General features: G+C 40.2%; 1 protein-coding gene across 6 annotated transcripts in view; it reads right to left on the bottom strand.

The window, feature by feature from the left end:
• Positions 1-25,112, bottom strand: part of TADA2A (transcriptional adaptor 2A) — a 44,611-nt gene extending 19,499 nt beyond the window's left edge. Inside the window, exons 1-9 of one of the 6 annotated variants that reach the window (XM_061175014.1) lie at positions 24,248-24,299; positions 23,302-23,429; positions 16,636-16,691; positions 15,653-15,759; positions 13,876-13,935; positions 5,061-5,152; positions 2,718-2,875; positions 1,666-1,754; positions 13-85 (exon numbers count right to left, since the gene is read on the bottom strand). In XM_061175014.1, coding sequence (XP_061030997.1) covers positions 13-85; positions 1,666-1,754; positions 2,718-2,875; positions 5,061-5,152; positions 13,876-13,935; positions 15,653-15,712 — 532 coding nt within the window. In that variant the 5' untranslated portion in view covers positions 15,713-15,759; positions 16,636-16,691; positions 23,302-23,429; positions 24,248-24,299. Of the gene's footprint in view, positions 1-12; positions 86-1,665; positions 1,755-2,717; positions 2,876-5,060; positions 5,153-13,875; positions 13,936-15,652; positions 15,760-16,635; positions 16,692-23,301; positions 23,430-24,247; positions 24,300-25,056 lie in introns of those variants that run through there. The other 5 variants (XM_061175012.1, XM_061175013.1, XM_061175011.1 and 2 more) reach the window with 5 other exon arrangements.
• Between the last annotated feature and the right edge of the window lie 258 nt (positions 25,113-25,370).

Consider the following 25,370-nt stretch of genomic DNA (forward strand, 5'->3'; position numbering starts at 1 on the left):
ATAAAATGTTACCGTGTAAAATGTCCGAGTCATCTTCAACAAAATCAATGTCTCTCAAGTCCCATTCTGCATAATTGTCAAACTCCTGTTTGGGGAAAAAAAATTCCCATCTAAAATCCATCAGCTTTGAGTAATGCCTTTACAGGAGCCATGCTTTAGAAGCAAATGGCAAATATATAAACAAACACTTGTTAAAAAGTACTGAATGGGGTACAAGGCCAGGACAACTGCCATAAGTAAATAAGTCATGGGAAAAAACTGAGAAGCTTTCAGGCAGCAGTGACAGCAAAAAATGAGAAAGTTATGAGTCCGGGAATAAAGCCAAATGTATTGTTCTTAAAACTAAAAGTAGTCTGTTCATGAAATCTAACTCAAGAAAATCTAACTCCTACTAGCCCTTCAACTATTGGGCTGGCCAAAAAATTCATTCCGGTTTTTCGTAACATCTTACAGAAAAACCCGAATGAACTTTTTGGCCTAACCAATATTTAGGTAAGAAAACTGTTGGTATTAATTCATCTACCTTTTTACCACCATCTAGGGCTCTATTTATCCCATAATATTGCTTACATAGCTCAATGGGTAGATTTGTTCATGTTCTATTCAATGACTACAATCTGTAAGGGTAGTGTCTCTGAGGTAGCTCTACAATAGCAGCTGCCATGAACAAAATGCTGACCTGGGTGTGGCTAGCAAAATTGTTTGTAGTTTGCTAAACTTTAATTACTTCCAAGAGTACTATAATTGCGGATTAGGTGATAAATCAAGAGACTTGTGACTACATTCACATGGCTTTTAACTCCATGGCTGAATGAAGAACATATAGTTTTTATACACATTCATCATTCTTTATAAACTTGTGAATATAGTACAGAGGTCAGCAAACTACAGCCTATAGACCAAATTCAGCCCACTGCCTATTTTTGTAAATAGTTTTACTGGAGCACAGGCATGCTCATTTGTTTACTATTATCTATGCTGCTTTTGCATAATAATGGCAAAGTTTAGTTCCAAAGGAGACTTTATGGTCTACAAAATCTAAAATATTTACTATCTGGACCTTAATAGAAAGTTGGCCAACCCCCTGATATAGTACAACCTCGAAACCCCCTAGATGTGGAATGAAACTTAAGAAATAGGTTTTTGGGGCTTCCCTGGTGGCGCAGTGATTAAGAATCTGTCTGCCAATGCAGGGGACACAGGTTCGAGCCCTGGTCCGGGAAGATCCCACATGCTGCGGAGCAACTAGGCCCATGCACCACAACTACTGAGCCCGCGTGCCACAACTACTGAAGCCCAGGCGCCTAGAGCCCGTGCTCCGCAACAGGAGAAGCCACTGCAATGAGAAGCCCGCGCACCGCAACGAAGAGTAGCCCCCGCTCCCCGCAACTAGAGAAAGCCCGGGCGCAGCAACGAAGACCCAACGCAGCCAAAAATAAAAATAAATAAAATAAAATAAATAAATTAAAAAAAAAAAAGAAATAAGTTTTTGCTCTGAAGAACTTTTACCTTTCTAAAAGAAATATTTACAAATGAGAAAAAGGCACTCAAATGGAGAAAATGTGGCTCGACAAGTTACAGTGCTATGAAAATCTCTTTTTAGTGGTATTGAACCTATAGGTAAGAGATATAGCCTCATCCTAAACAAAAACAAGTTTCCCTTACCTCAATGAAATCTGCTCGAGCTGGCATGTATCCTGCCATGTCCCGAGAAAGCAAGGAGTCAAAGGTAGGTCGGGGAGGGTCATCTGTAGCTGAAAGAATTTAGTTTTTCTTAGTTACTTAATAAAATACTGGCATAAAAAAAGTGACACAAAGAAAGTCCTCATTTAGACTCTGAAATATTTTTGTTTGGAGAAAGACAGCGTCTGAGAGGATAAATAAAATGCAAGAGATTTTTATAAAGAAAAAGTAAAAAAAGATAAAGTATTAATGGAAACAAACTGATTTCTTGAAAAGGAAACTAAGACTTAGGGAATCCTCTAAGTAAATACAGAAATTCCCTCTTATTTTTGCTTTCCTAATATGAAAGAAAATCAAGGATCTTTTCTTCAGTATTACAGAACTTAAGTATTTACCCTGTCTGCTTCAGCTCCCTTACCCCTTAGGACCAATCTCAATTTACAAATCCCATCCAACGACAGGCAAAAAACCCCACTGGATTTGGAGTAAGCCAGAATTGAGTCCAGGCTCTACTGTAACATCCACTAGACCCATGACCTTGTACAAATTATTTAACCTTTCTGAATCTCAGTTTCCTTGTGTGCAAAACAAAAGCACTTGCTCTGCCTGTCTCACTGGGTTGCCATGAGGAAGAAATGGTCTAAGGCATTTGAGAACAAAGTGCTAACATCCAAAGGGCTATCCAAATAGGAGGTCTCATCAGGTTTTGAGTTAGTCACCTATGAAACTGTTTCCAGAGAGTAGGAGGAAAGAGGCGGAGAAAGAAAAACATTCATATTTCATTACTCGTGCTCTGGGAGTCATTCAGAAAAGATGTCCATTTATAATTCATCATGGGTTTGGTTATGTTTTGTTAGAAGACCCATGAGTCCCTAAGTCACATGAGATTTAAAAAAAAGAAAACGAAAAGTTCGCTATTATTACCACAACCAAGTGAACAAAAATAACAAATTGCTTCTTGGACTTAACACTGAGATGATTAATTATAATGAGCTAAATACTGGACTCTCTTAGTGACACAGGGAGGTACTTACAGTGAAATGGAATGGCTGTGTCAGCAGTCTTTGCCTCCTCTGCTTGCTTCAGGTTTAGCAGGGTAGATGCAAACAGAGGGTTATTGATGAAATGCTTCATGTAGTGCTTCTCGCACTCCTCCTTGGTCTTGGTGCACATTTGATTGGCTACATCCTGCCTAGAGTGTGGAAAAGGAGAGGAGGAAGTAGTGCTTTCATTTATACATAATGGTCAAAGCACGGTTTGTTCTTTCCATATTTTAAGTCCTACCTATATAATGTCTGGAACTTGACACCTCCAAACTGATATCATGGAGCTATCAGCAGAGCCTTGAGACAAATATAAACATAGTACTGGTGCAATCTGATGTTCCAAATCCTGCTATTCTGAGATATGGAAACAATATATATTTTTTTAAAATTTTTTTTTAAAATTAATTAATTAATTAATTAATTAATTTATTTTTGGCTGTGTTGGGTCTTCGTTTCTGTGTGCGGGCTTTCTCCAGTTGCGGCGAGCGGGGGCCACTCTTCATCGCGATGCGCGGGCCTCTCACTGTCGCGGCCTCTCTTGTTGCGGAGCACAGGCTCCAGACGCGCAGGCTCAGTAGTTGTGGCTCCCGGGCTTAGTTGCTCCACGGCATGTGGGATCTTCCCAGACCAGGGCTCGAACCCGTGTCCCCTGCATTGGCAGGCAGATTCTTAACCACTGCGCCACCAGGGAAGCCCGGAAACAATATTTAAAAAGCCCTTTCCTGGACTTCCCTGGCGGTCCAGTGGTTAAGACTCCGCCCTTCCAATGCAGGCGGTGCGGGTTCGATGCCTGATCGGGAAACGGAGATCCCACATGCCATACTGCATGGCCAAAAAAATACAAAAATAAAAAGCCCTTTCCTTTCTACCAAAAGAAAGGAAGACCACTAGAAAATATGTAAGCTAGGCTCCACCGAAAGAATTGCTATAAATAATAATAAGCCACTTCAGAACATTCAAAATGTACATAAGAGTAGTTTTATATTCACATGTTTTATAGTTTACAAAACACAAAACACTTCACATGAACAAACATTTCTTTACTAGAGCTCTCACGACAGACCAAGCTCTCAGCTAGAAATATTCACAACATAATTTAAATAAATCCTAGTATTAACTGTGTAGTGTATGTACTATCTCAATTTCACAGATGAAAAAATGAGGCCCAAAGAGATTAAGAAACTTGCTTAAGAACACAAAGCACGTAAGTGACAAAGCCACTTAATTTTTACTTAAGACCTCTGACTCCTGGCCCAGATGATGGAAAGGTAGAGGTGAAATCTCTCCAAGTCTGCTCTCAGCTTCTCTCTTCCACAGTACTTCACTTGTCTTTCTCCTAAGGCATTACTATGCTCTGCTTTGTGTACTTCAATCATCTGTACATATATTTTGATTCCCCTACTAGACTAATAAGCTTCTTGACAAGCACGCGAATGATCACTTTTTCTATCTTTTTTTGTATTCCCATAGTAAACAGTATTTTATGATACTTAATAAATGTTGAATGAATGGATACAAGCAAAATGTGAACTGAACTCAACTCTCCTTCTTCAAGGCCCTGGACGTAAGGGAGGCAGCACAGTATATTCTATTAACATCAGGATAGATTATATACACTAGGAAGTCAGGACAGGGAAGAGCTAGTTAAGGGCCCTTCACTAATAAACTATGTGGTCATAAGAAGTCATTTTAACTCCCTAAGCTTCAGATTCTTCATGAACAAAATATATTTAAAAATGCCTCTGCTATCTAGTTCACAAAATGAAATCATCGGTGTGAAAGTACTCCCAAAAGGTAAAAATGAAAGTGGTGGTATTATTAGTAAGCAGTGTCGCCTCACATGGCAACAGCCATGAGTGCTATTCAGTTCTGGCAGGTATCTACAAGCTAAAAACAGGGAATGAGGATAGGCAGTCTGTCAAACTTGAATCTCAGGTAAGCCATGGCTGTCTAAAGTCTGACTCACTTAAATGACGAGGGCATCTGCAGCCAAGAAAAATTCAGAAATCAGAAAGGAGCAATAACTAATAAGTCTAAACTTCCCCACTATTCAGAAAGGAATAACCAACCTTCCTTGTGTGGATATGTCCAAAGCAGCCCTTTAGAGCTGTCCAGTCATGGACCACTAAACATCTCATAGCCCTGTGAGGCATTTAGGCCTTGGAAAATAATGTGCAGAGGGCAAGAGGACTTGTCTCTAAGTCACGGGTCAATAGAAAAGCAACATATGGCCCCCAAACTCCTTTTTCTGAGGCTCCTCCTTTTACCTTCAACAGCACCTTCTTTTTGGAGCCCACTAGCGCAGGAGAACCCTTACTCCCAAGCTCTTACCAATTTCCAAAGCCACAGTCCATCACAGCTTCTAAAAGGGCCATTTCTTCTTGAGCAGTCCAGCTGGGGTCAAGAACAGGAAAATCTGAGGTCTAAGGAAGAAAAAGTTTGGCCTAAGAACAGACACAGAAATGGAACCCGGCAACCCCAAATATAATCCTAATTATAGTCAAATGGCTGTCATTCTCATGGTATTGAGAGGTGCCTAAATACATTCTTATTAGCTGTCCACACCCCGCCACCTCTATTTCCACCATTAGCTACAAGAGTCTACAAAAAATATTATCAACCATAAATGCCACTGTAACTCAGGCAGAAATATATGTTTTTTAAACTTAGCAAAAAGGTAGAGATAAGTATTATAGTATGTTCCCATTTAGCTAAGAAAGATAGGAATACAAATATGTATAATTCTATCATTTAAAATGCAAGAATAAACCATATATTAAAACCAAGGTTACCTATGAGGGCGGGAGGGAGGAAATAGGGTGGAAAGGACAAGGATAGAAGCTGGACCTCTCTGAATATTCCTTGTTTGTAGACTTGACTTTGAAAACATAAATACTGTACATTAACTATTAAATTTTAAAACCATAAGAATCAAAAGCAAAATGTAACAAATAAACCCATGAATTAATTTTAAGGCATAATCACACAGGAAGAAACAATCCCAAGTGACTTTAAAACACAGTAACTTGACTATATATTTCTAGTAGAATATACCTTAAAAGTAAAAGGAACTGCCAAAAAAATCTTAAACTGTTTTCAAGTAGTGTTGGTACAGTTATTCTGAGATTATTATATGTTGATATGCTGTGGGGTAAAGCAAATAAGTAACTGTATTGGTGTCACTGCACAGTGGGACTTGGAGCTTGGGGAAAAAAAAGAGATGTAAGATCTATGAGGCTATGTAAAACCGTGTAGTCTTGTTATTTGAATTGAAAGTTTTAGTATGGGGACTTCCCTGGTGGCGCAGTGGTTAAGAATCCACCTGCCAATGCAGGGGACATGGGTTCAAGCCCTGGTCCAGGAAGATCCCACATGCTGCGGAGCAACTAAGCCCGTGCGTCACAACTACTGAGCCTGCGCTCTAGAGCCCGCAAGCCACAACTACTGAGTCCGCGTGCCACAACTACTGAAGCCCGCGTGCCTAGAGCCCATGCTCCGCAACAAGAGAAGCCACCGCAATGAGAAGCCCGGGAACCGCAACGAAGAATAGCCCCCACTCGCTGTAGCTAGAGAAAGCCCACGCGCAGCAACAAAGACCCAACGCAGCCAAAAAATATATATATATAAATTAATTAATAAATAAATTTTTTAAAAAAGGAAGTTTTAGTATGAACTCATGATGTATTTGTCTTAAAACAATAATTTCCTATATAGAGAACTAGTGATTACCGGTGGGGGAGAGGGGGGCACAATACAGGGGTGGAGGAGTGGGAGGTACAAACTACTGGGTGTAAGAGAGGCTACAAGGATGTATTGTACAACACAGGAAACATAGCCAATATTTTGTAATAACTGTAAATGATGTGTAACCTTTAAAAATTGTACAAGAAATTTTAAAAATTCCTATCACTGTTCAATGAAAAGGTCTAGAAAAGATGACTAACCCAGTAGCAATTAACACTTCTAGTACCCAGTATGTGGTCTCTAAATACAACTTCCCACTAAAGGAACCAGGGCTCCTTGAAGAAAAAGGCAATTCCAGGTTTGGGTAGGAAATGTACAAGATGAGACTGGAACATTTTGTTACACTGGAAAGCAAAGAAACTCTCAAAGACTAAAAGAGTCCTGTCAAAAGGATTCAGAGATCAACTTGTAGAGGCTCCCACTGACCAAAAATGGAACATTCTGAGCATTAAAAGGAACTGCAAAGGATTAAAACACATTAAACATTCCAAATATCTAGAGGATGCCAGGGAAGCAACTCATACTTTCAAAACTAGTAAATAATGGAAATAATTTATCCTGCCCTTCTGTACAAACTTTACCTCAGGGTGACCACATAGGTAATGAAATTTCTTTTTATAGAATTATTTAATCTCATAAATTAAAAGGAGTGATAGAATTGAAAGATAACTATGTATTTCGCAATCCCAAAAGAAAAGATCTAAACAATGATCATGAATGAATCTGATATAGCCAGTATATATTAACTACTAATTTGTAGGAAACACAGAAGTCAGAGGAACACGTTAATCAGCAAAATCTAGACTGCTCTAACATCTATAAGATAAACCCAGGTTTTTAAACAATCAAACTATATGAAACAAGAGAAAGAGTGAGGGAAGGAGGGAAAGGAGAGGGAGAACCCACAGGATAAATATATGAGGCAATCAATTGGAATGTATGGACCATATCTGAATTCCAAATAGCACTGTAAAAGGTAAAAGAAAAATGATGATACCACTACACATTCATGAAACCCACTAGAATACCAGGATGAAGAAAATGACAATAACAAAACTTGGCAAGCATGTGGAGCAATCAGAACTCTCATACACTGCTAGCTGAGGTGTAAAGTGATACAACCATTTAATGGAACTTTTTGACAGTTTCTTAAAAGTTAAATAATCATTTATTTTATGACCCAGCAATTCCACTCCTAAGTGTTTACCCAAGAAAAACGAAAATATGTCCATAGAAAGTCTTATACAAAAATGTTCAAAGCAGCTTTATTCTTTTTTTTTTAAAGTATTTTTTAAAAATTAATTTATTTATGTATTTATTTTTTGGTTGCATTGGGTCTTCGTTGCTGCGCGGGCTTTCTCTAGTTGCGGCGAGCGGGGGCTACTGTTCGTTGCAGTGCGTGGGCTTCTCATCACAGTGGCTTCTCTTGTTGCGGAGCACAGGCTCTAGACACGCGGGCTTCAGTAGCTGTGGCATGCGGGATTAGTAGTCGTGGCTCGCGGGCTCTAGAGCGCGGGCTCAGCAGTTGTGGTGCACAGGCTTAGTTGCTCCGCGGCATGTGGGATCTTCCCGGGCCAGGGCTCAAACCCGTGTACCCTGCACTGGCAGGCGGATTCTTAACCACTGCGCCACCAGGGAAGTCCCTTTCTTTTTTTTTGATATGGATCATTTTTAAAGGCTTTACTGAATTTGTTACAATATTGCTTCTGTTTTATGTTTTGTTTTTTTTGGCCATGAGGCATGTGGGATCTTAGCTCCCTGAGGGGATCAAACCCACACCCCCTGCATTGGAGGGTGAAGCCTTAACCACTGGACCGCCAGGGAAGTCCCGATGTGGACCATTTTTAAAGTCTTCATTGAATTTGGTACAATATGGCTGCTGTTTTATGTTTTGGTTTTTTGGCCCTGAAGCATGTTGGATCTTAGCTCTCCGACGAGACCCCCTGTATTGGAAGGCGAAATCTCAACCACTGGACCACCAGGTAAGTCTCTCACGGCAGCTTTATTCTTAATAGCCCCAAACTAGGCAAAGTCCAGTCTCTATCAACAGGAGAATGGATAAACAAACTGTGCTATATTCATACCATGAAATATTACTCAGTAACAAAAAAGAATGAACTATTATTATATACAACTTGAATAAATCTCAAAAACATGCTGAATGAAAGAAACCAGAAACAAGAGTACATACAGAATGAACCCATTTATATGCAGTTCTAGAATATGCAAAACTGATCTATGGTGATAAAAATCAGAATAGTGATTGTTTCAGGTGTGGAGAAGAGAGCAGAGATTTTTTTAAAAAGCTTTTTTGAGATGGTTGGAGAAATGTGAAAAGTGACCTGAGTTACTTTAAAATTTTAGAGTGACCTAATGAGACATTTACAGATGAAATGATACGATATCTAGGGGATTTGTTTCAAAACAAGCTGGAGGGGTACGGGTTTAGATGAAACAAGATAGGGTATGAGTTGGTAATTTTAAGAACTAGTGACAGGTATATGGGAATTTATTATACTATATGTGGTAGCGATTACAATGGTGGCTCCCAATGAACTTCTAGAATTCACATCTTCATGTGGTCCCTTCCCATTTAATATGGGCTGAACCTGTGACTTGCTTAAGAAGGCCTGGCAGCTTCTACTTTTTCGCCTTTGGGAGCCCTGAACCACCACATAAGAATTCTAGCCTCCTTTCTGGAAAGACCACGTGGAGAGGCCACATGGAGAGGGAGAGGCCCTAAGGCTACCTGGAGAGGAACCAAAGGCCTCAGGCAGTTAAGATGTTCCAGTTCAACCAATTCAAGCCATTCTGAGGTGCTAAAAGTGAAAAAACCCCCTTGGACTTCCATTCCCAGCACACCATGTGGAACCAATGAAAGCTACTCTCATGGTGCCAATCTGAATTCCTGACCCACAAAACTGTGAGAGATAATAAAATGGTTGTTATTTTAAACCACGAAGCTTTTTTGTTTGTTTGTTTGTTTGTTAATTAATTTATCTTTGGCTGTGTTGGGTCTTCGTTGCTGCGTGCGGGCTTTCTCTAGTTGTGGTGAGCGGGGGCTACTCTTCCTTGCGGTGCGCGGGCTTCTCATTGCGATGGCTTCTCTTTGTTGCGGAGCACGGGCTCTAAGATGCGCGGGCTTCAGTAGTTGTGGCACGTGGGCTCAGCAGTTATGGCTCGTGGGCTCTAGAGCACGGGCTCGGTAGTTGTGGCGCACGGGCTTAGTTGCTCCACGGCATGTGGGATCTTCCCGGACCAGAGCTCGAACCCGTGTCCCCTGCATTGGCAGGCGGATTCTTAACCACTGCGCCACCAGGGAAGTCCCTAAACCATGAAGTTTTGAGGCAGCTGTTAGGGGGCAACAGATAACTGAAACACCATTTTCTGTATTTTAGTATATGCTTCAAATTTACTATAAGTTAAAAAAAAAAAAGTGACACAAGACATCCTCAGATCACACAGGCGTTTAGAAATTGTTCTATCTTTTGTTAATGGCAAAAAAAAATCTGTGATCTGTGAAATTACATTACTAATAAGCAATACATTTTATCTGAGCACGTACTAGGAATATGCCTCACATGAGATATTTCGGATATGAGATCCGAAAGAGAAATTTCAGAGTCTATGTCTGTATTAAATTCAAAATAATCACTCAATCTGGAAAGTACCATAAATACAGGTAAATATGACAACTCATAGTTGAAAAGCCTGTTATTTCTAAAAGTGTATTTTAGAATATTAATTAGTCCTCACCAACTTTATTGTGAGATAAACCAGAAAGACTTTCTACACCAAAAAATAAATGGGCATAAGTCAGTTTTTCTTAAAGTTGAATCAATATTATTCAATTTCTGGACCCAATCTTGGCCCTACCGAACCAGAATTTCTAACAGTGAGGCCTAGGAATCTATAATTTTAAGAATCTCGCAGGTGATTCTTATGCACTAAAGTTTAAGAATCACTGGTATAAAGGGTGTGGCTGAAAGAGGTGCCTTGACTTGTTCAAGGTTCTAAGAATTATAAGACAAAAATAGGCAAAGAACTCAGAAATCTTGATTAATGCACCACCCACTACAGCATGAGTAACTTCCAAAAATACAGCACTGTGAGATGGCAAAAGTACTGAAAACCATTTAAAGTTTTCTGAGGCTTCATATGCAAAAAGAAAAAAAGAGAAAAAATCAAGTTTTTAGTGGCTTCATGTGTAGAAAAGCAAAATTTGGTCATCTTTCCTACGGAAGGAAAGATTCTTCTTTTCCTTATCTGGGAATAGATAAAGACTAGCAGAAAAAAGAGAGTATTAGTAACCTCCAAAAGCTCTACAAAATAAAGGACAGAATTCTGAAATGTGTCTGTATGGGTGTAGAATATGTGAGAAAAGGATGATGTAATCTGAAGAGTTAGGTGGACTTGGAGTGAAACTTCGTGCCGTCAGCATTATGCAGAAGGGATGGTGCCCAGAACAGCTGAAGAGAGCTCATGGTCAGCTTTCCGGCAGTGGATAACTTCAATCTACCCAAACTATACTGAATTATCCTTTAAGGAATTATTTTCACAATCCAAATGAATAAATTTGTATTCTGGTTCTAGGCATTCTTATGTGAATTTGGGAAGAATAAGCCAACTTTCTGAAGATCTGATAACCCTGGTGAAACGAACTCAAAGCCACAGCTACTTTGACCATACTCTCCCCCAGCCCTTCACTCATTTTGCAATTAACAAAAGGGAAAAAAAATTATTCATATGAAAAGATGTTCCACATCATATGTTGTCAGAGAAATGCAAGTTAAAACAACAAGATCGTGCTATATACCTATCAGAATGGCCAAAATCCAGAACACTGACAACACCAAATGCTGATGAGGATGTGGAGCAACAGGAACTCTCTTTCATTGCTGGTGGGAATGCAAAATGGTACAGCCACTCTGGGCAGTTTGACAGTTTCTTACAAAACTAAACATACTCTTACCATGTGATCCAGCAGCCATGTTCCTTGGTATTTACCCAAAGGAGTTGAAAACTTATGTCCATAGAAAAACCTGCACATGGATATTTATAGCTGCTTTATTCTTAATTGTCAAAACTTGGAAGCAACCAAGATGTCCTTCAGTAGGTGGATGAATAAATAAACTGTGGTACATCCAGACAACAGAATATTATTCAGTGTTAAAAAAGAAATGACCTATTAAGCTATGAAAAGACATGGAGGAAACGTAAATACATATTACTTCGTGAAAGAAGCCAATCTGAAAAGGCTACACGCTGTATGATTCCAACTATATGACATTTTGGACAAGGCAAAACCATGGAGATTGTAAGAAGATCAGTAGTTACCAGAGCTGGGGGGAGGGACGGATGAACAGGCAGAACACAGAGGATTTTTAGGACCATGAAACTACTCTGTATGATACTATAATGGTGGGTACACGTCATTATATATTTCTACAAACCCATAGAATGTATATCACCAAGAGTGAACCCTAATGTAAACTATGGACTTTGGGTGATAACGAGGTGTCAATGTAGGTTCGTCAATGATAACGTATGTACGATTCTGGTGGGGGATGTTGGTAATGGGGGAGGTTATGCATTTGCAGGGGCAGAGAAATTTCTGTACTTTCCACTCAATTTTGCTGTGAACCTGTAACTGCTCTAAAAAACAAAGTCTGATATTAAAAAATGTATTCCAAATCTTATAATTAGTGAAGAAACTACTTAGAAGACTGAGGGTGTTTAGAAAGAGGCAGGGGAAGGCTAGACAGCTGGCTGCCAAGAACTCTTACTAAGGAGCATTTCTTTGACTAATTCATTATGGACCAGGATCTGACTCTCAGCATTACAGGCCCAGAAACTCACTTAAATAAGACTTCATAAATAATCAGACTTGGAGATGCTGAGTTACCCTTTCTAAACTTTTAAGAGACTGAAGTAGATATGCTACAGCGTTGTGGTAGACAGAATTCCAAAGATGTCCCCCAGTGCCCCCAAGATTCCTGTCCCCTGATTATTCAATCAAACACTAACTAGATATTACTGTGAAGGGACTATGCTAATGGGATTAAGGTACTAATCAACTGACTGTAAAATAAGGAGATTATGCTGGTGGGCCCAATATAATCACACAGCCCTTAAAAGTAGAAGAGAGAGGCAGAAGAGTCAGAGAGATTCAGCACAGGAGAGATGAACCAGGAGAGGTCAGAGAGACACCAAGCATTTCATCAGTAACCCTCAAGGACTCCCTGCCATTGCTGGCTTTGAATACTGAGAATGGGGGCCAGGAACCTCTAGAGACTAAGAGTAAGCCCTGGCCAACAACTAATAAGGAAACAGTAGCATCAGTCCTACAACCTCCCGGCAGTGAATTCTGTCAACAACTTGAATGAGAATGGAAGTAGACTGGAAGTGGATTCTCCCGCAGGGTCTCCAGATAAAAACCCAGAGAGGTCAACACTTTCATTTCAGCCTTACAGAATCTGGAGCAAACCACTGAGCTTAATGGTCTTCTGACCAACAGAATTGTGAGATGATAAATTTGTGTTGTCTTAAGCTCCTTCATTTTTGGTTAAGTTGTTACGGCAGCAAGAGAAAACTAACACATGTATCAATGGATTAACCCATGATGTGAAATTACTGTCAAGTAGATGCCCAACCAGCATTCCTTCCTGTAAGAAAAACAACATGGGAGGCCAAATGTAAGAAAACTACTTGGTGAACTAGGAGTTAGGCTCTGATAACTGACAAAGGTACTGTATATACACCTGTCAAGCATACCAGATATTCACTTTGGCTTATTAAAGTGCCCGTTCCTCTGGCTAGATATTGGAAGGACACTACCAACATCTGCCTCTCATTCCTTCTTTAGAGGTGGCAAACATCAAATTACAGCCAAGTCTTATTCTGGCCTAAAAGTCAGTCTACCTCTTCAAAGTGATTTTGTATATTACTATGTTATTCACCCTACATCCATTTTACAACTTAACTCTCCGAGGGTAACTAATTTCCCCAAGGCTGGGGAGGTGGAGTGCCAGATATAAATATCACCACTGCCCACACAAACCACATAAAAATACCATTAGCCAAACACAGCGACAACACATTTACTACGTTTATCAATGAACTTAGAAAACCACAAACCTCTGATCCTTATATTAGTAAATCTCAAAAAGCACTTCCTTTAAATTCCTTCTAATTTAAACCAAAAATCTGAGTATATAAAATGATTTTTTGGACTTAAATGCCTTAGAAGATCCATAAAATCCTAAAAAGCTTATTGTGCAATGATTACCTAATCCAGAAGTGGGCAAAAGAAAAGTGAGATATCTGCAGATGAAGGAAAAAAAGACTAATTCCCAGTATAATACTTGAAAATGAAGGGAAATTCCTACAACTTCATCATTACCATTATTTCGTAAGTATGATCACTTTGATGTTTCTTGTACTCAAATCCTCGAGTGAAACACTGCAAAAGAAAGGAAAATTAAGTTACCAAAAAGCTACGTTTTGAAATGCTTTCTTAAAGGATAGAAGATGGCTTGTGGGTATTTTACTCTTGTGATGAGTTTTTAAGAATTCATTTAGTCTTGTCTGCAGCCACAACAGGAAGGTTAAGTTCATGATCGCAGCCTTTCAATGGCCCTCATAGAGAATAACAATGATCTGAAAAAAAGACTTTTTCCTAGGACAACTCCTCCTTTTATAAAAGCATAAGCCCTGGAAGCAGACTGCCTAAATTTGAATCCTGGCTCTTAGCTTATTTCAGCAATTCTAAGACATGTATTATTTCATATTTTAAAACACTGAAATGTGGATTCATCTTATAATAAAAAGTATATTACAACTTCCATCAGCCATTTTTACACTTTAACATTTCTGAAATTGGGATGTTTCTTTTAATCAATAGCATCTTGAATCTGATAAAATATGGTATTTGCTGTGTGACCCTGAGCCAATTATTATTATTTTTTTTAATTATTTTTATTTTTATTTTATTTATTTATTTTTGGCTGCGTTAGGTCTTTGTTGCTGCGCGCGGGCTTTCTCTAGTTGTGGCGAGTGGGGGCTATTCTTCGTTGTGGCGCGCGGGCTTCTCCTTGCGGTGGCTTCTCTCGTTGCAGAGCATGGGCTCTAGGCGTGCGCGCTTCAGTAGTTGTGGCTCGCAGGCTTAGTTGCTCTGCAGCACGTGGGATCTTCCCAGACCAGGGATCAAACCTGTGTCCCCCGCATTGGCAGGCAGATTCTTATCCACTGCGCCACCAGGGAAGCCCCCTGAACCAATTATTTAACCTCTCTTTGCCTGAGTTTCCGTTATAATATAGGGATACTAATCATAGTTACTTCCTAGGGTTGCAGTTATGATTTAAAGGTTAATTCATGCAAAGTACTCAAGATAGTGCCTGGCACAGAGTAAGCACTTATCATTAGTATTTTTTTTTAAACAATTTTTTAAAAATTTATTTATTTTTGGCTGCGTTGGGTCTTCGTTGCTGCGCGCGGGCTTTCTCTAGTTGCGGTGAGCGGGGGCTACTCTTCCTTGCGGTGCGCGGGCTTCTCATTGCGGTGGCTTCTCTTGTTGCGAAGCACGGGCTCTAGGTGCATGGGCTTCAGTAGTTGCGGCACGCGGGCTCACTAGTTCTGGCTAGCGGGCTCTAGAGCGCAGGCCCAGTAGTTGTGGCGCACGGGCTTAGTTGCTCTGCGGCATGTGGGATCTTCCAGAACCAGGGCCCAAACCCATGTCCCCTGCATTGGCAGGCGGATTCTTAACCACTGCGCCACCAGAGAAGCCCAGCACTTATCATTAGTATTGCTATTACCACCATCATCGACGAAATAGTTTGTTCCCTGGTTTGTCACCTGCCCAAACATCACTCTTCAGTAAGACAAAAAACAGTGTCATAGGTGCTATCAAAAGGAATAATCCTCCAATTCTATATCCTGTAGTCCCAATACTTGAAATTTACTGGTAAAAACAGCATTAGGTTGATACAGGGAAGTGGAATATTCAACAGTCTATCTCATCCATCCTGCTCTGTTCCCCAATTTTTCACTGGTAAAATGTGTAATTGAATATTGACTGGAAAAAATAGACTTAATAGGGTATGGTCCTTCTGAGCAATTGATAGTCATCTCTGAATTTACTATATCCATAAAACTAGGCAAGCCTCCCCTTAAAGAGTTACCTGTAAGCACAGGAAAAAAGGAGGTGGCCCACATTCAGCACACTTGATATAAGGCTCCATGAGGTAGGAGGAGCAGCCTCGGCAAGGTGGCTTATCAGAGGGATCATCTATAACAAAAAGAAAAATATACTAGCTTCAAAACACCTTATGATTATCTTAAATGTGAGAAGGTGAAAATCTGCAAAAGATTACACAAGGTAGTAAGCTGTGCTGAAAAGCTCATGGAGACAAGATGAGCTCATTCCAAATAAGAAAAAACAAAAATTATGCTCCTTTTTATTTCAGGGCAGCTTTGTTCCTACCTACAGTATATCTACTATTTTAAATAGCATTTAAGTAGATATTGCCCCTGCAGAGAAATTTACAAACACAAGTTTTAACTGGAAGTTTCATAATGCCCACAATTTATTTTCCTAGGGGAAAATAATGTCACATACCTACATAACACATATATAGTTATAGATAAAGCCAATCTGACAAAATGTTAATAACTGCTTGGTCTGGGTAATGGGCAATAATTGCCGTACTGTTCTTTCAACTTTCTATAAGTTTGAAATTTTTCATAATAAAAAGTTGGTAAAGAAAAACCCTTTAAACATGTCTTGGGATGTACTACTTTATATTTGGGTTGGGAGTTAAACCCAGGACAGCTCCCTCCCTTTCTCCCACAGTAAGCAGAGAACAGAGCAGACCTTCCTCCAGTTCCAATGACAGTACTGTCTCTGCAATATTAAGGCAAGGAGTACAATCCAAACTCTCTAAAGTCATAAAAATGCAGATATGTGTGTCCCTGGCTGCCTCAAACTCTGCCACTCTTGAGTCAGGGCAACCTAGCAGAGTTGTTCTCTGTGATCAACAGAAGTCTAAGAAAACAGGCTCTGAAGGCAGAGAAGGGATTTAATCTGTTTGGCCTGGGGCAGAATTTCTCACATTCTGCAATAGCATTTTCCTTCCTAAAGTCCAAGAAACACTCTTCAAGGCACCTTTCCCTCCTGTAAGTGGTGATTATTGTTCTTTTCTTTTGCTTCTAAATGAAGACCTGGAGAAAAAAATGACAGAGGAAAGAAAGGTAATTTTTCTGGCAGTAGCTTCAAAATAAACATGTGGAACAGCAACTACCCCACTTCTCCCATTTAAAATTTTGACATGGAAGAACAAAAATTATTTTATATTAAATGTCAATTTTTACCAAATTACCTTCTTCCTCACATCCTTTTCTTTTAATGATGTGAGCTTGCTTTTCTTTCCTCAAACTTTCTTCAACAACAATAACAACAAAAAATTGGCCAATGACTGACCTAAAGAGTTTTTAAACCCTCATGTCAAGAAGTAACTGTTTAGAGAAATGCAAATCAAAACTACAATGAGGTATCACCTCACACCAGTCAGAATGGCCATCATCAAAAAATCTACAAACAATAAATGCTGGATAGGGTGTGTAGAAAAGGGAACCCTCCTGCACTGTTGGTGGGAATGTAAATTGATACAGCCACTATGGGGAACACTATGGAGGTTCCTTAAAAAACTAAAAATAGAACTACCATACGACCCAGCAATCCCACTACTGGGCATATACCCTGAGAAAACCATAATTCAAAAAGAGTCATGTACCACAATGTTCATTGCAGCTCTGTTTACAATAGCCAGGGCATGGAAGCAACCTAAGTGTCCATTGACAGTTGAATGGATAAAGAAGATGTGGCACATATATACAATGGAATATTACTCAGCCATAAAAAGAAATGAAAGTGAGTTATTTGTAGTGAGGTGGATGGACCTAGAGTCTGTCATACAGAGTGAACTAAGTCAGAAAGAGAAAAATACCATATGCTAACACATATAGAATCTAAAAAAAAAAAAAAAAGGTTCTGAAGAACCTAGGGGCAGGACAGGAATAAAGACGCAGACGTAGAGGATGGACTTGAGGACACAGGGAGGGGGAAGGGTAAGGTGGGACGAAGTGAGAGAGTAATATGGACATATATACACTACCAAATGTAAAATAGCTAGCTACTGGGAAGCAGCTGATTAGCACAGGGAGATCAGCTTGGTGCTTTGTGACCACCTAGAGGGGTGGGATAGGGAGGATGGGAGGGAGACACAAGAAGGAGGAGATATGGGGATATATGTGTATGTATAGCTGATTCACTTTGTTATAATGCAGAAACTAACACACCACTGTAAAGCAATTATACTCCAATAAAGATGTTAAAAAGATATATTTTGTAAAAATCCAATTTATAGTTTCAAAAATTTTAGACAATAAAAAGTATAAAGTATAAGTCATCCTCTATTAACATTCTGATTTCCAGCCCTTCTTCTACGTACGTGTGTGTATGTTTTAACAAAAGTGGGATACCACACATTTTATAGCCTGTTTTTTCACTTGATAATATATTGTCAACATCTTTCATGATGGTACACATAGATCTTCCTCACTCTTTTTAATGGATGAATAATAGTCCATTATATCTATTTAATCTAACCTAATGGTTTTCAACTGCCTCTTAGGAAGGCATTATGGAAATCTGAGGAGATGCTTTTTTGTTGCCACAATGACTAGGGAGTACTACTGGCACTTAGCAGGCTGGGATCAGGGATGCTAGATATCCTTCAACACTCAAGATATTCCTACACAACAAAGAATTGGCCAGTCTCCTGCACAACTTTCAAATGTCCCACCAGACGTTCAAGTAGGTGAAAACTTGCTCATAATTACATGGCCTGGAACATAATTCCATACTAAATAAAACAAAATGTTTTTGACAGTTTTAATATGTATTGAATTTTCCAGGAAGGAAACTGCATTACGTCAAGAGGAGATTTTACCTTGTTTTGTTCAGAACTTTACTAAGAGTTATTCAAGCTTGTGGTATTTGAGTCACCAATACAACACACGTGAATCACTGTGCATCTGTAGTTGTAATATGCTCAGTGATTTGACTTATGGGTACAAGCATCTGACTAAAGGCATTATGTTTTCCACTGTAATGTCTAAACATATTGATACATATTATTATAAATTACATTATTTATTACAAATTACTTCTCTTTTATTTATCTTCTATAGTATAGTTAGGGCATTATTATTATTTTAAATTAATTAATTAATTTATTTATTTATTTTTGGCTGTGTTGGGTCTTCGTTGCTGTGCACGGGCTTTATCTCGTTGCGGCGAGTGGGGTCTACTCTTCGTTGTGGTGCGTGGGCTTCTCATTGAGACGGCTTCTCTTGTTGCGGAGCACAGGCTCTAGGCGCTCGGGCTTCAGTGGTTGTGGCTCGCGGGCTTACAGCACAGGCTCAGTAGTTGTGGCACACGGGCTTAGTTGCTCCATGGCATGTGAGATCTTCCCGGACCAGGGATTGAACCCATGTCTCCTGCATTCGCAGGCAGATTTCTTAACCACTGTGCCACCAGGAAGTCCTAGGGCATTATTTTTATTTCTTTGAAATCATGGGCATAGATATGTTATATTATCTATGTATTTCATTTCCAAATTGTAAAAGGGGCTTTAAAAACATTATAAAAAGAAATCACTGGGTCTCATAAGATTGAGAACCACTAATCTAACCAGTTTCCTATTGGTGGATATTTAAGTTGTTTCCAATTTTTCACCATTATAACAAATGCTGAGATCAACGTTCCTGTACACATAACAGTTCACATTTTGTTCCTCAGGATTTCTATTTTCCTAGAACTAGAACTGTTGAGTGTACAGAGGGTTTCTGATACACATAGCCAAACTGTCCTTCACAAAGGATTCCAGAACTTTTCTGTAACCTAGGAGGGAAAGACTTTTTACCATCATTCAAACTTCAGAGGCAATAAAAGAGTAATAAATCTGACTAAACAAAACAAACGAAAAGCTTTTTTTGGCAAAAAACACCATAAGCAAAGTTAAAAAGCAAATAAACTAGAAGAAAATACTTGTAAACATATCACAGATAAAGGGCTAACATCTTTAATATAGAAAGAACTTTTAAAAATTGAGAGGAAAAAAAAAAGACCAAAAATCCTACCGTGAAAGTCACGAAGAGATAATTAGGAAAAAAAGAGAGAGATAAAATGGACCTTAAACATGAAAAGACATTCAACTTCACTCATAATAAGAGAAATCTACACTGAGATATAAGTTCTTACCCATCAGATTGGCAAAAATTCAAAAGCTTGATAATATACTTTCTTAAGAAGACTGTGGGGAAATAGGCATCCTCATATATTGCTGATGGGAATGAAAAATGGCACAACTTCTATAGAAGGGAATTTAGCAGTATCTAAATAAATGCATCCATTTATCTTTGGACCTAGAAATCCCACTTCTAGGAATTTACCCTGAATATACACCTCCAACAATATAAGGTTATGCATTAGAACATTATGTATAACTGCAAAATACTACTTTGATGTCCAAGCACTGGACAGTAGTTGAAGAAACTATGGTACATTCACATAATGGAGTACTATGCAACTATAAAAAAATAACAATCTTGATAAAGTAGCATCGTATTTCCAGGAGATACTATTAAGTGAAAAAAACAAGGTGCAAAAGAGCATACATAGTATGCTACCTTTTCAGGAAAAAATTAGGGAAAACAAAAGCAAAAACATATACACGTCTGTGTGTCTTTGCAAAAAGAAATAAAGGACAGATAAACTAGAAAACAATGAAGTTGGACACCTACGAAGGGTTGGAGGAGGGGGAATGGAACGGAGTGGAAGAGACCTAGGAAGGATCAACAATTCTCCAAATACACCTTTTTGCATAGCTTTGACTTTTGGAAGCATACTTATGTTCTACAAATTAGAAAATTAAACCACTAAATATGGGAAGGGAAAACTGAAAGCAGAACGAAGAGATGAACCCAAAAGTATTTCAAAGGAATACCATAGCCACAATGAGGAGGGGGAAAAAAAGAACCAATCCAAGTAACTTATGAACATTTAACAACAGACCTTCAGTCTTGGGTGATGCAGAGAATTGCAAACAAATCCTGAACTTGTTGAAGTGGGTCTGTGTTATGTAGTGGTATGCACAGAGCAATTCTGAAATAATTCTGGATGTATTAAAAGACTGAGCAAATGAATAATCGTGCTAATGCTGGGAGCCAGGGTTTTCACTGAGGAAAGGACACACAAACAAGGAATGTGGTGGGGGTGGGGGGACAAGAAAACAGCCTAGGAAGGTGAACTGGAGGTTATCAGTGTGAACTCACGATTTCTAAGAAAGTGCATCTATGGATATATGCATGTATATGCGACTATGTACATATACTGGTATATATGTACGTAGCGTATACCTACCATGTATTTCCCAGCGCTGTGGGCCAAAAAGGCCCAGATGCCAAGATACTCTAGTAGCAATAAGCAATGGCCATATCTTGGTCTCTAATGTCATTCCTTTCTAAAAGGACCAAGGGCTCCTCAGAGAAGTGGCTGATTCTAGGGCTGGGGCATGGGAGGTAGAAGATGCACCTCGAACATGTAGCCATGCCAGAAAGTAAGGAGATGCTCAAAAAAGCGATGGGGGGGGGAGGGGCATGTCACAAGGTTGCAAGAGCCAGCTTGAAGGGGCTCACAGTGGTCAAATTAGGACAATCTGAGAACCAAAGTAAGTATGATAATGAATTATAAACCATTGAAAATAAAGGAATTCATGCGTGCATACTTATAATAAATAAGTGAGACAGGAGGTCTCTTGATTATAGTAGAATGCTAAGTGCTAACTAGTAAATATGGAGAGAGTGCTGGATGCGGGGGAAAAAATCATTTTGTGACCATCGTAGTAAAGACTGGATCAGGCAAAAATCATCAATGGATGCTAACTAGGGAGAAATTCTGATGAGGAATAGGATATTTTATGGCCTGAAAGTGTCTCCTTATGGATTGCTTATTAGACGCAAGAGAAAAAATAGACATTAAACAGTGAAGAACTCAAACGCACACCTTGACTGGGTTTTCAAAATTAACATCGCTAATGAGGAACAGAGCAAGACCAGACAAACCCAAAATGAGACACCTCTAGTTTTAAAAAGGGGAGAAAGGGGCTGTATTCTTCAAAAGTGTCAATTACTAAAGACAAAGGCTGTGGACATGTTTCAGTTTAAAGGAGGCTAAAGAGACACAGCAACTTAATGCAGGACCTGACCCCTGACTGTATTCTGTATGGTAAAGAAAAAAAACATCGTCAAGGACATTATTGAGTCAGCTGACAAAACTGGAATACAGACGGCAGGTTAGATAAAAGTATTTTATCAGTGTTATACTTACTAAAGTTGGCAACTCTACTGAGGCTAGAATGTATTGAAGTTAGAAGAGAATAGCCCTAGTCTCAGGAAGTAAACACTAAAGTACTTAGGGGCCATGATGTATGTCCCTAAGCCTCAAATGATTCTGAAAAAAAAATATGGGGTATGTATATCTACTTATAAGTACATATATATGTAAATAAATATGTATATTTATAGATAGAGAACTATGCAAATAGAGTAAAAGGTTTATAAAAGGTGTATGGATATTCTTTGTACTATTCTTATTCTTCCAACTTTCCTGTAAGTTTGAAATTATTTCCAAATAAAATTTTTAAAGTTTAGCTTAAAAATATTAAAAAAAAATTTTTTTTTAAATTTTTAATTGTTTTGAAAAGGGGGAGAGAGTGGTTTCAGTTTATACTCCCAGCATGGGGACAATTCATTTAGGCTCTTTCTCTGTGTGAAAAATGAAAGATCTGAACTAGATGTATTGGAAGACTCCATTCTGTCCTAAACATATATAGGGAGTCTGATGAGAGAGTAAATTAGAGCCCCTTTAAGAAACTGCTGAGGGACTTCCCCGGTGGTCCAGTGGGTAAGACTCGGCGCTCCCAGTGCAGGGGGCCCGGGTTCAATCCCTGGTCAGGGAACTAGATCCCGCATGCATGCCACAACTAAGAGTCCGCATCCCACAACTAAAAGGTCCTGCGTGCTGCAACTAAGACCTGGCGCAGCCAAAAGCAAAATAAGTAAATGGAAGGAAGGAAGGAAGGGAGGGAGGGAGGAAGAAAGAAACTGCTGAGGAGGATACACCCCAAAAGTGACTTTCTGATTCTTCTCATTGGGACACTACTAACATCTAACAATGGATTTCTATTTCTGCCAAATCTCTTATCTTCAGAAGAAAAGAAAAAGTGTATTTTTTCCTCCATAGTTGTGGCTGCCTGGATTTACTTCACATGTACGCCATAAATCTCTGCACTATTACTGTACTATAGTTTACTCTTAGAATACAAGTGCCAAAAAAGCAGGGGCAGGAGCATTTCCTTTATTCTACCACTGACATTATTTCTTACCAAGGCACCTGAAATATGTTACTGATTCTAAAGAGAAATTCAACTGCTTTTTTAAGTCGAACTACGGGTTAATCATATTATGCATGGTCCACCTGAGCTTAATTTTCTTATAAGACCTTGAGTGTCATGTGTTTGTGGTCATGTGTTCAGTTTTGTATCATGTGTTCAGTAGTAGTGGTTGATTTTATTTTGATTTGATACTCATTCCTTTAGGATCAGATTCACATGGCTTCATCTTCAAAGTGTTTATTTTTCTTCTTTGATCAATTTCCACTTCAGTTTGCTATTAATATTCACCTGGGACTTGTTCCCATGGTACTTACTGCTAAAGGAACTCAAACGGTCCATTCCCCAGTTGGCAAAGACTACTGCTTTGATCTTCCTCAATGTAGGGCTCCTTCAAGGAGATTTCAGAACTGGCCAACACAGACACCAAAGCTGACGACCCCCCCTATAAACAAACAAAAGTGGCACGTGGATGATGAAATACTTCAAAGGGACAAGATAAAGAGAACATAATGCAACTTACTCAACTGTACCACATCCTAGCTTTGTAAGGCTAAGCAAATTAGTTTATCTCTACAAGCTTGTTCCCTTCTCTGTAAAATGGATATGATACAATCATATCTACCTTCTAGAGCTGTCGAAGATTAAATATCAAAATCCACACAGATAATGTACCATAGTGCCTGGCCCATAGTAAGCCCTCTACAAAGGCTACATATCTCTAATAAACAACAACTGATTTTCTCTGCCCGGCCTCACTTTTCTCCTTAGCCCTTTCATAAATGAAAGCAGGGACTACATCAAATACAAATTTGTATGTCTTAAAGTACCAAGCACAGTGCCAAGAAGAAAGAACTCAATAAACACAAGTGTAGTGGACAAATGTTAATTCTACAAAAAGGTTAGTTCATCTTTAGTTCTCCTGCAGTGACTTCTTTCACCTGATAGTTTTACCTTGGGGAATAATTCATCATTAACTGTATGGGACACTCACATAAAACTGTCAATGAACTTGTCTTTTCCAGGATGAACTTGAGTGGTTATCCCTCTGCTCTGGTCCCAGGAAAATGAGTTTGAAGAAAAGTGTGCTTAGTAAGGGGTATTATGCACTCAATAATGAAATAATGGCCATTTACTGAATATTTCTCATATGCCAGGTACTGTGGTATCACTGTATGTGGATTGTCTCTGAATCCTTACAACCTTCTGAGGCATGCTGCTTTTTCAAGAAGGGAAAGGAACCTCTGAAAGATTGTCACTTACACAATGTCTTACAGTTAGTGAACAGCAGCGTCACTTCAACAGAGGTTAGTAGAGATGGTCAAGTAAAGGATGTATACAGTCTCATAAACACTCCACGTTGTAAGCGCAATATTGCAATAAGCGGAATCTTCTTTTTTTCCTCTTTCTTCACACAAGAGACATTTCTGACGCTAACATCCATGAAAGGATGGATGCTAGTTCCACATTAACATTTGCCAAATTCCAAGAAGTTACTGGGAGGAGGAGGGAAGGAACGTGAAGAGCATTCGATGTGGTGCAGAGGACAGGCACACGCTTGGGAGTTTTGCGGACAAGATTCGAAGCCTCACTTCGTTCCTTATTAACCGTGTGATCTCGGGCAAGTCATTCTACTGGAGCCTCAGACCACCTCACCTCTAAAACAGACCCGAAATATCTACTTGGAAGGCCTACTTGAAAACAAGGGGTAACGTCAACCAGGGTCTGCTAAGAGCGGCATTTCGTGTTCCTCTGCAGCAGAGACAGGAATACCTAGACTGGGACCCAGCGGGCCCGCCCAGGGGGCGGGGCGCGTCAGGCCGCGAAGGGGCGGGGCCCCAGGGCTCAGGCCCGCCCCACGCCGCCCTCCCCCACTGCGCGGCGTGGCCCGCGCCTCGCGCCCGCCCGCCCCCTCGCCCCCCCTCGACCCCCTCGCCCTCCTCGCCGCCGACGCCGCCGGGGCCCGCAGTCCGCCCCAACCCCGCCGCACCTCACGATCCCCGCCTCCCCCTTGTCCCGAGACAGGGGCTTGCGCCCCGCCGCCGCCCGCCCCGCAGCGCCTCGTGCCTCACCTTATTTCGTTCCCCTCCTCCGCGCCGAGGAAACGCCAGCGGCGCGCGCGCCCTGGGCTTGCGTGCTCGCTCCCGCGCGGCGCAGGCGAGAGCGGGCCGCGCGCTCGCCGCCTCCGCCCAGTCCCCGCCCTGGCCGTCGCGGCCTCGCCGCGTGCCGCGCATCCACGGCCGCCCCTCCCTTGGTTCCCGACCCGGCCATAGCCGCGCTCTAGCGTCTGGCTTCTGGCAGAGGTCTTGGAGGTTGGGCCTGTGAGCAGCTTGTCTGAGTTTTGAGTCGGACCAGTAATCATTTTTCCCTGGGGGCGCGTTGCTGG

Source organism: Eubalaena glacialis, chromosome 19 (genome assembly GCF_028564815.1).
Source record: "Eubalaena glacialis isolate mEubGla1 chromosome 19, mEubGla1.1.hap2.+ XY, whole genome shotgun sequence".
Taxonomy (NCBI): domain Eukaryota; kingdom Metazoa; phylum Chordata; class Mammalia; order Artiodactyla; family Balaenidae; genus Eubalaena; species Eubalaena glacialis.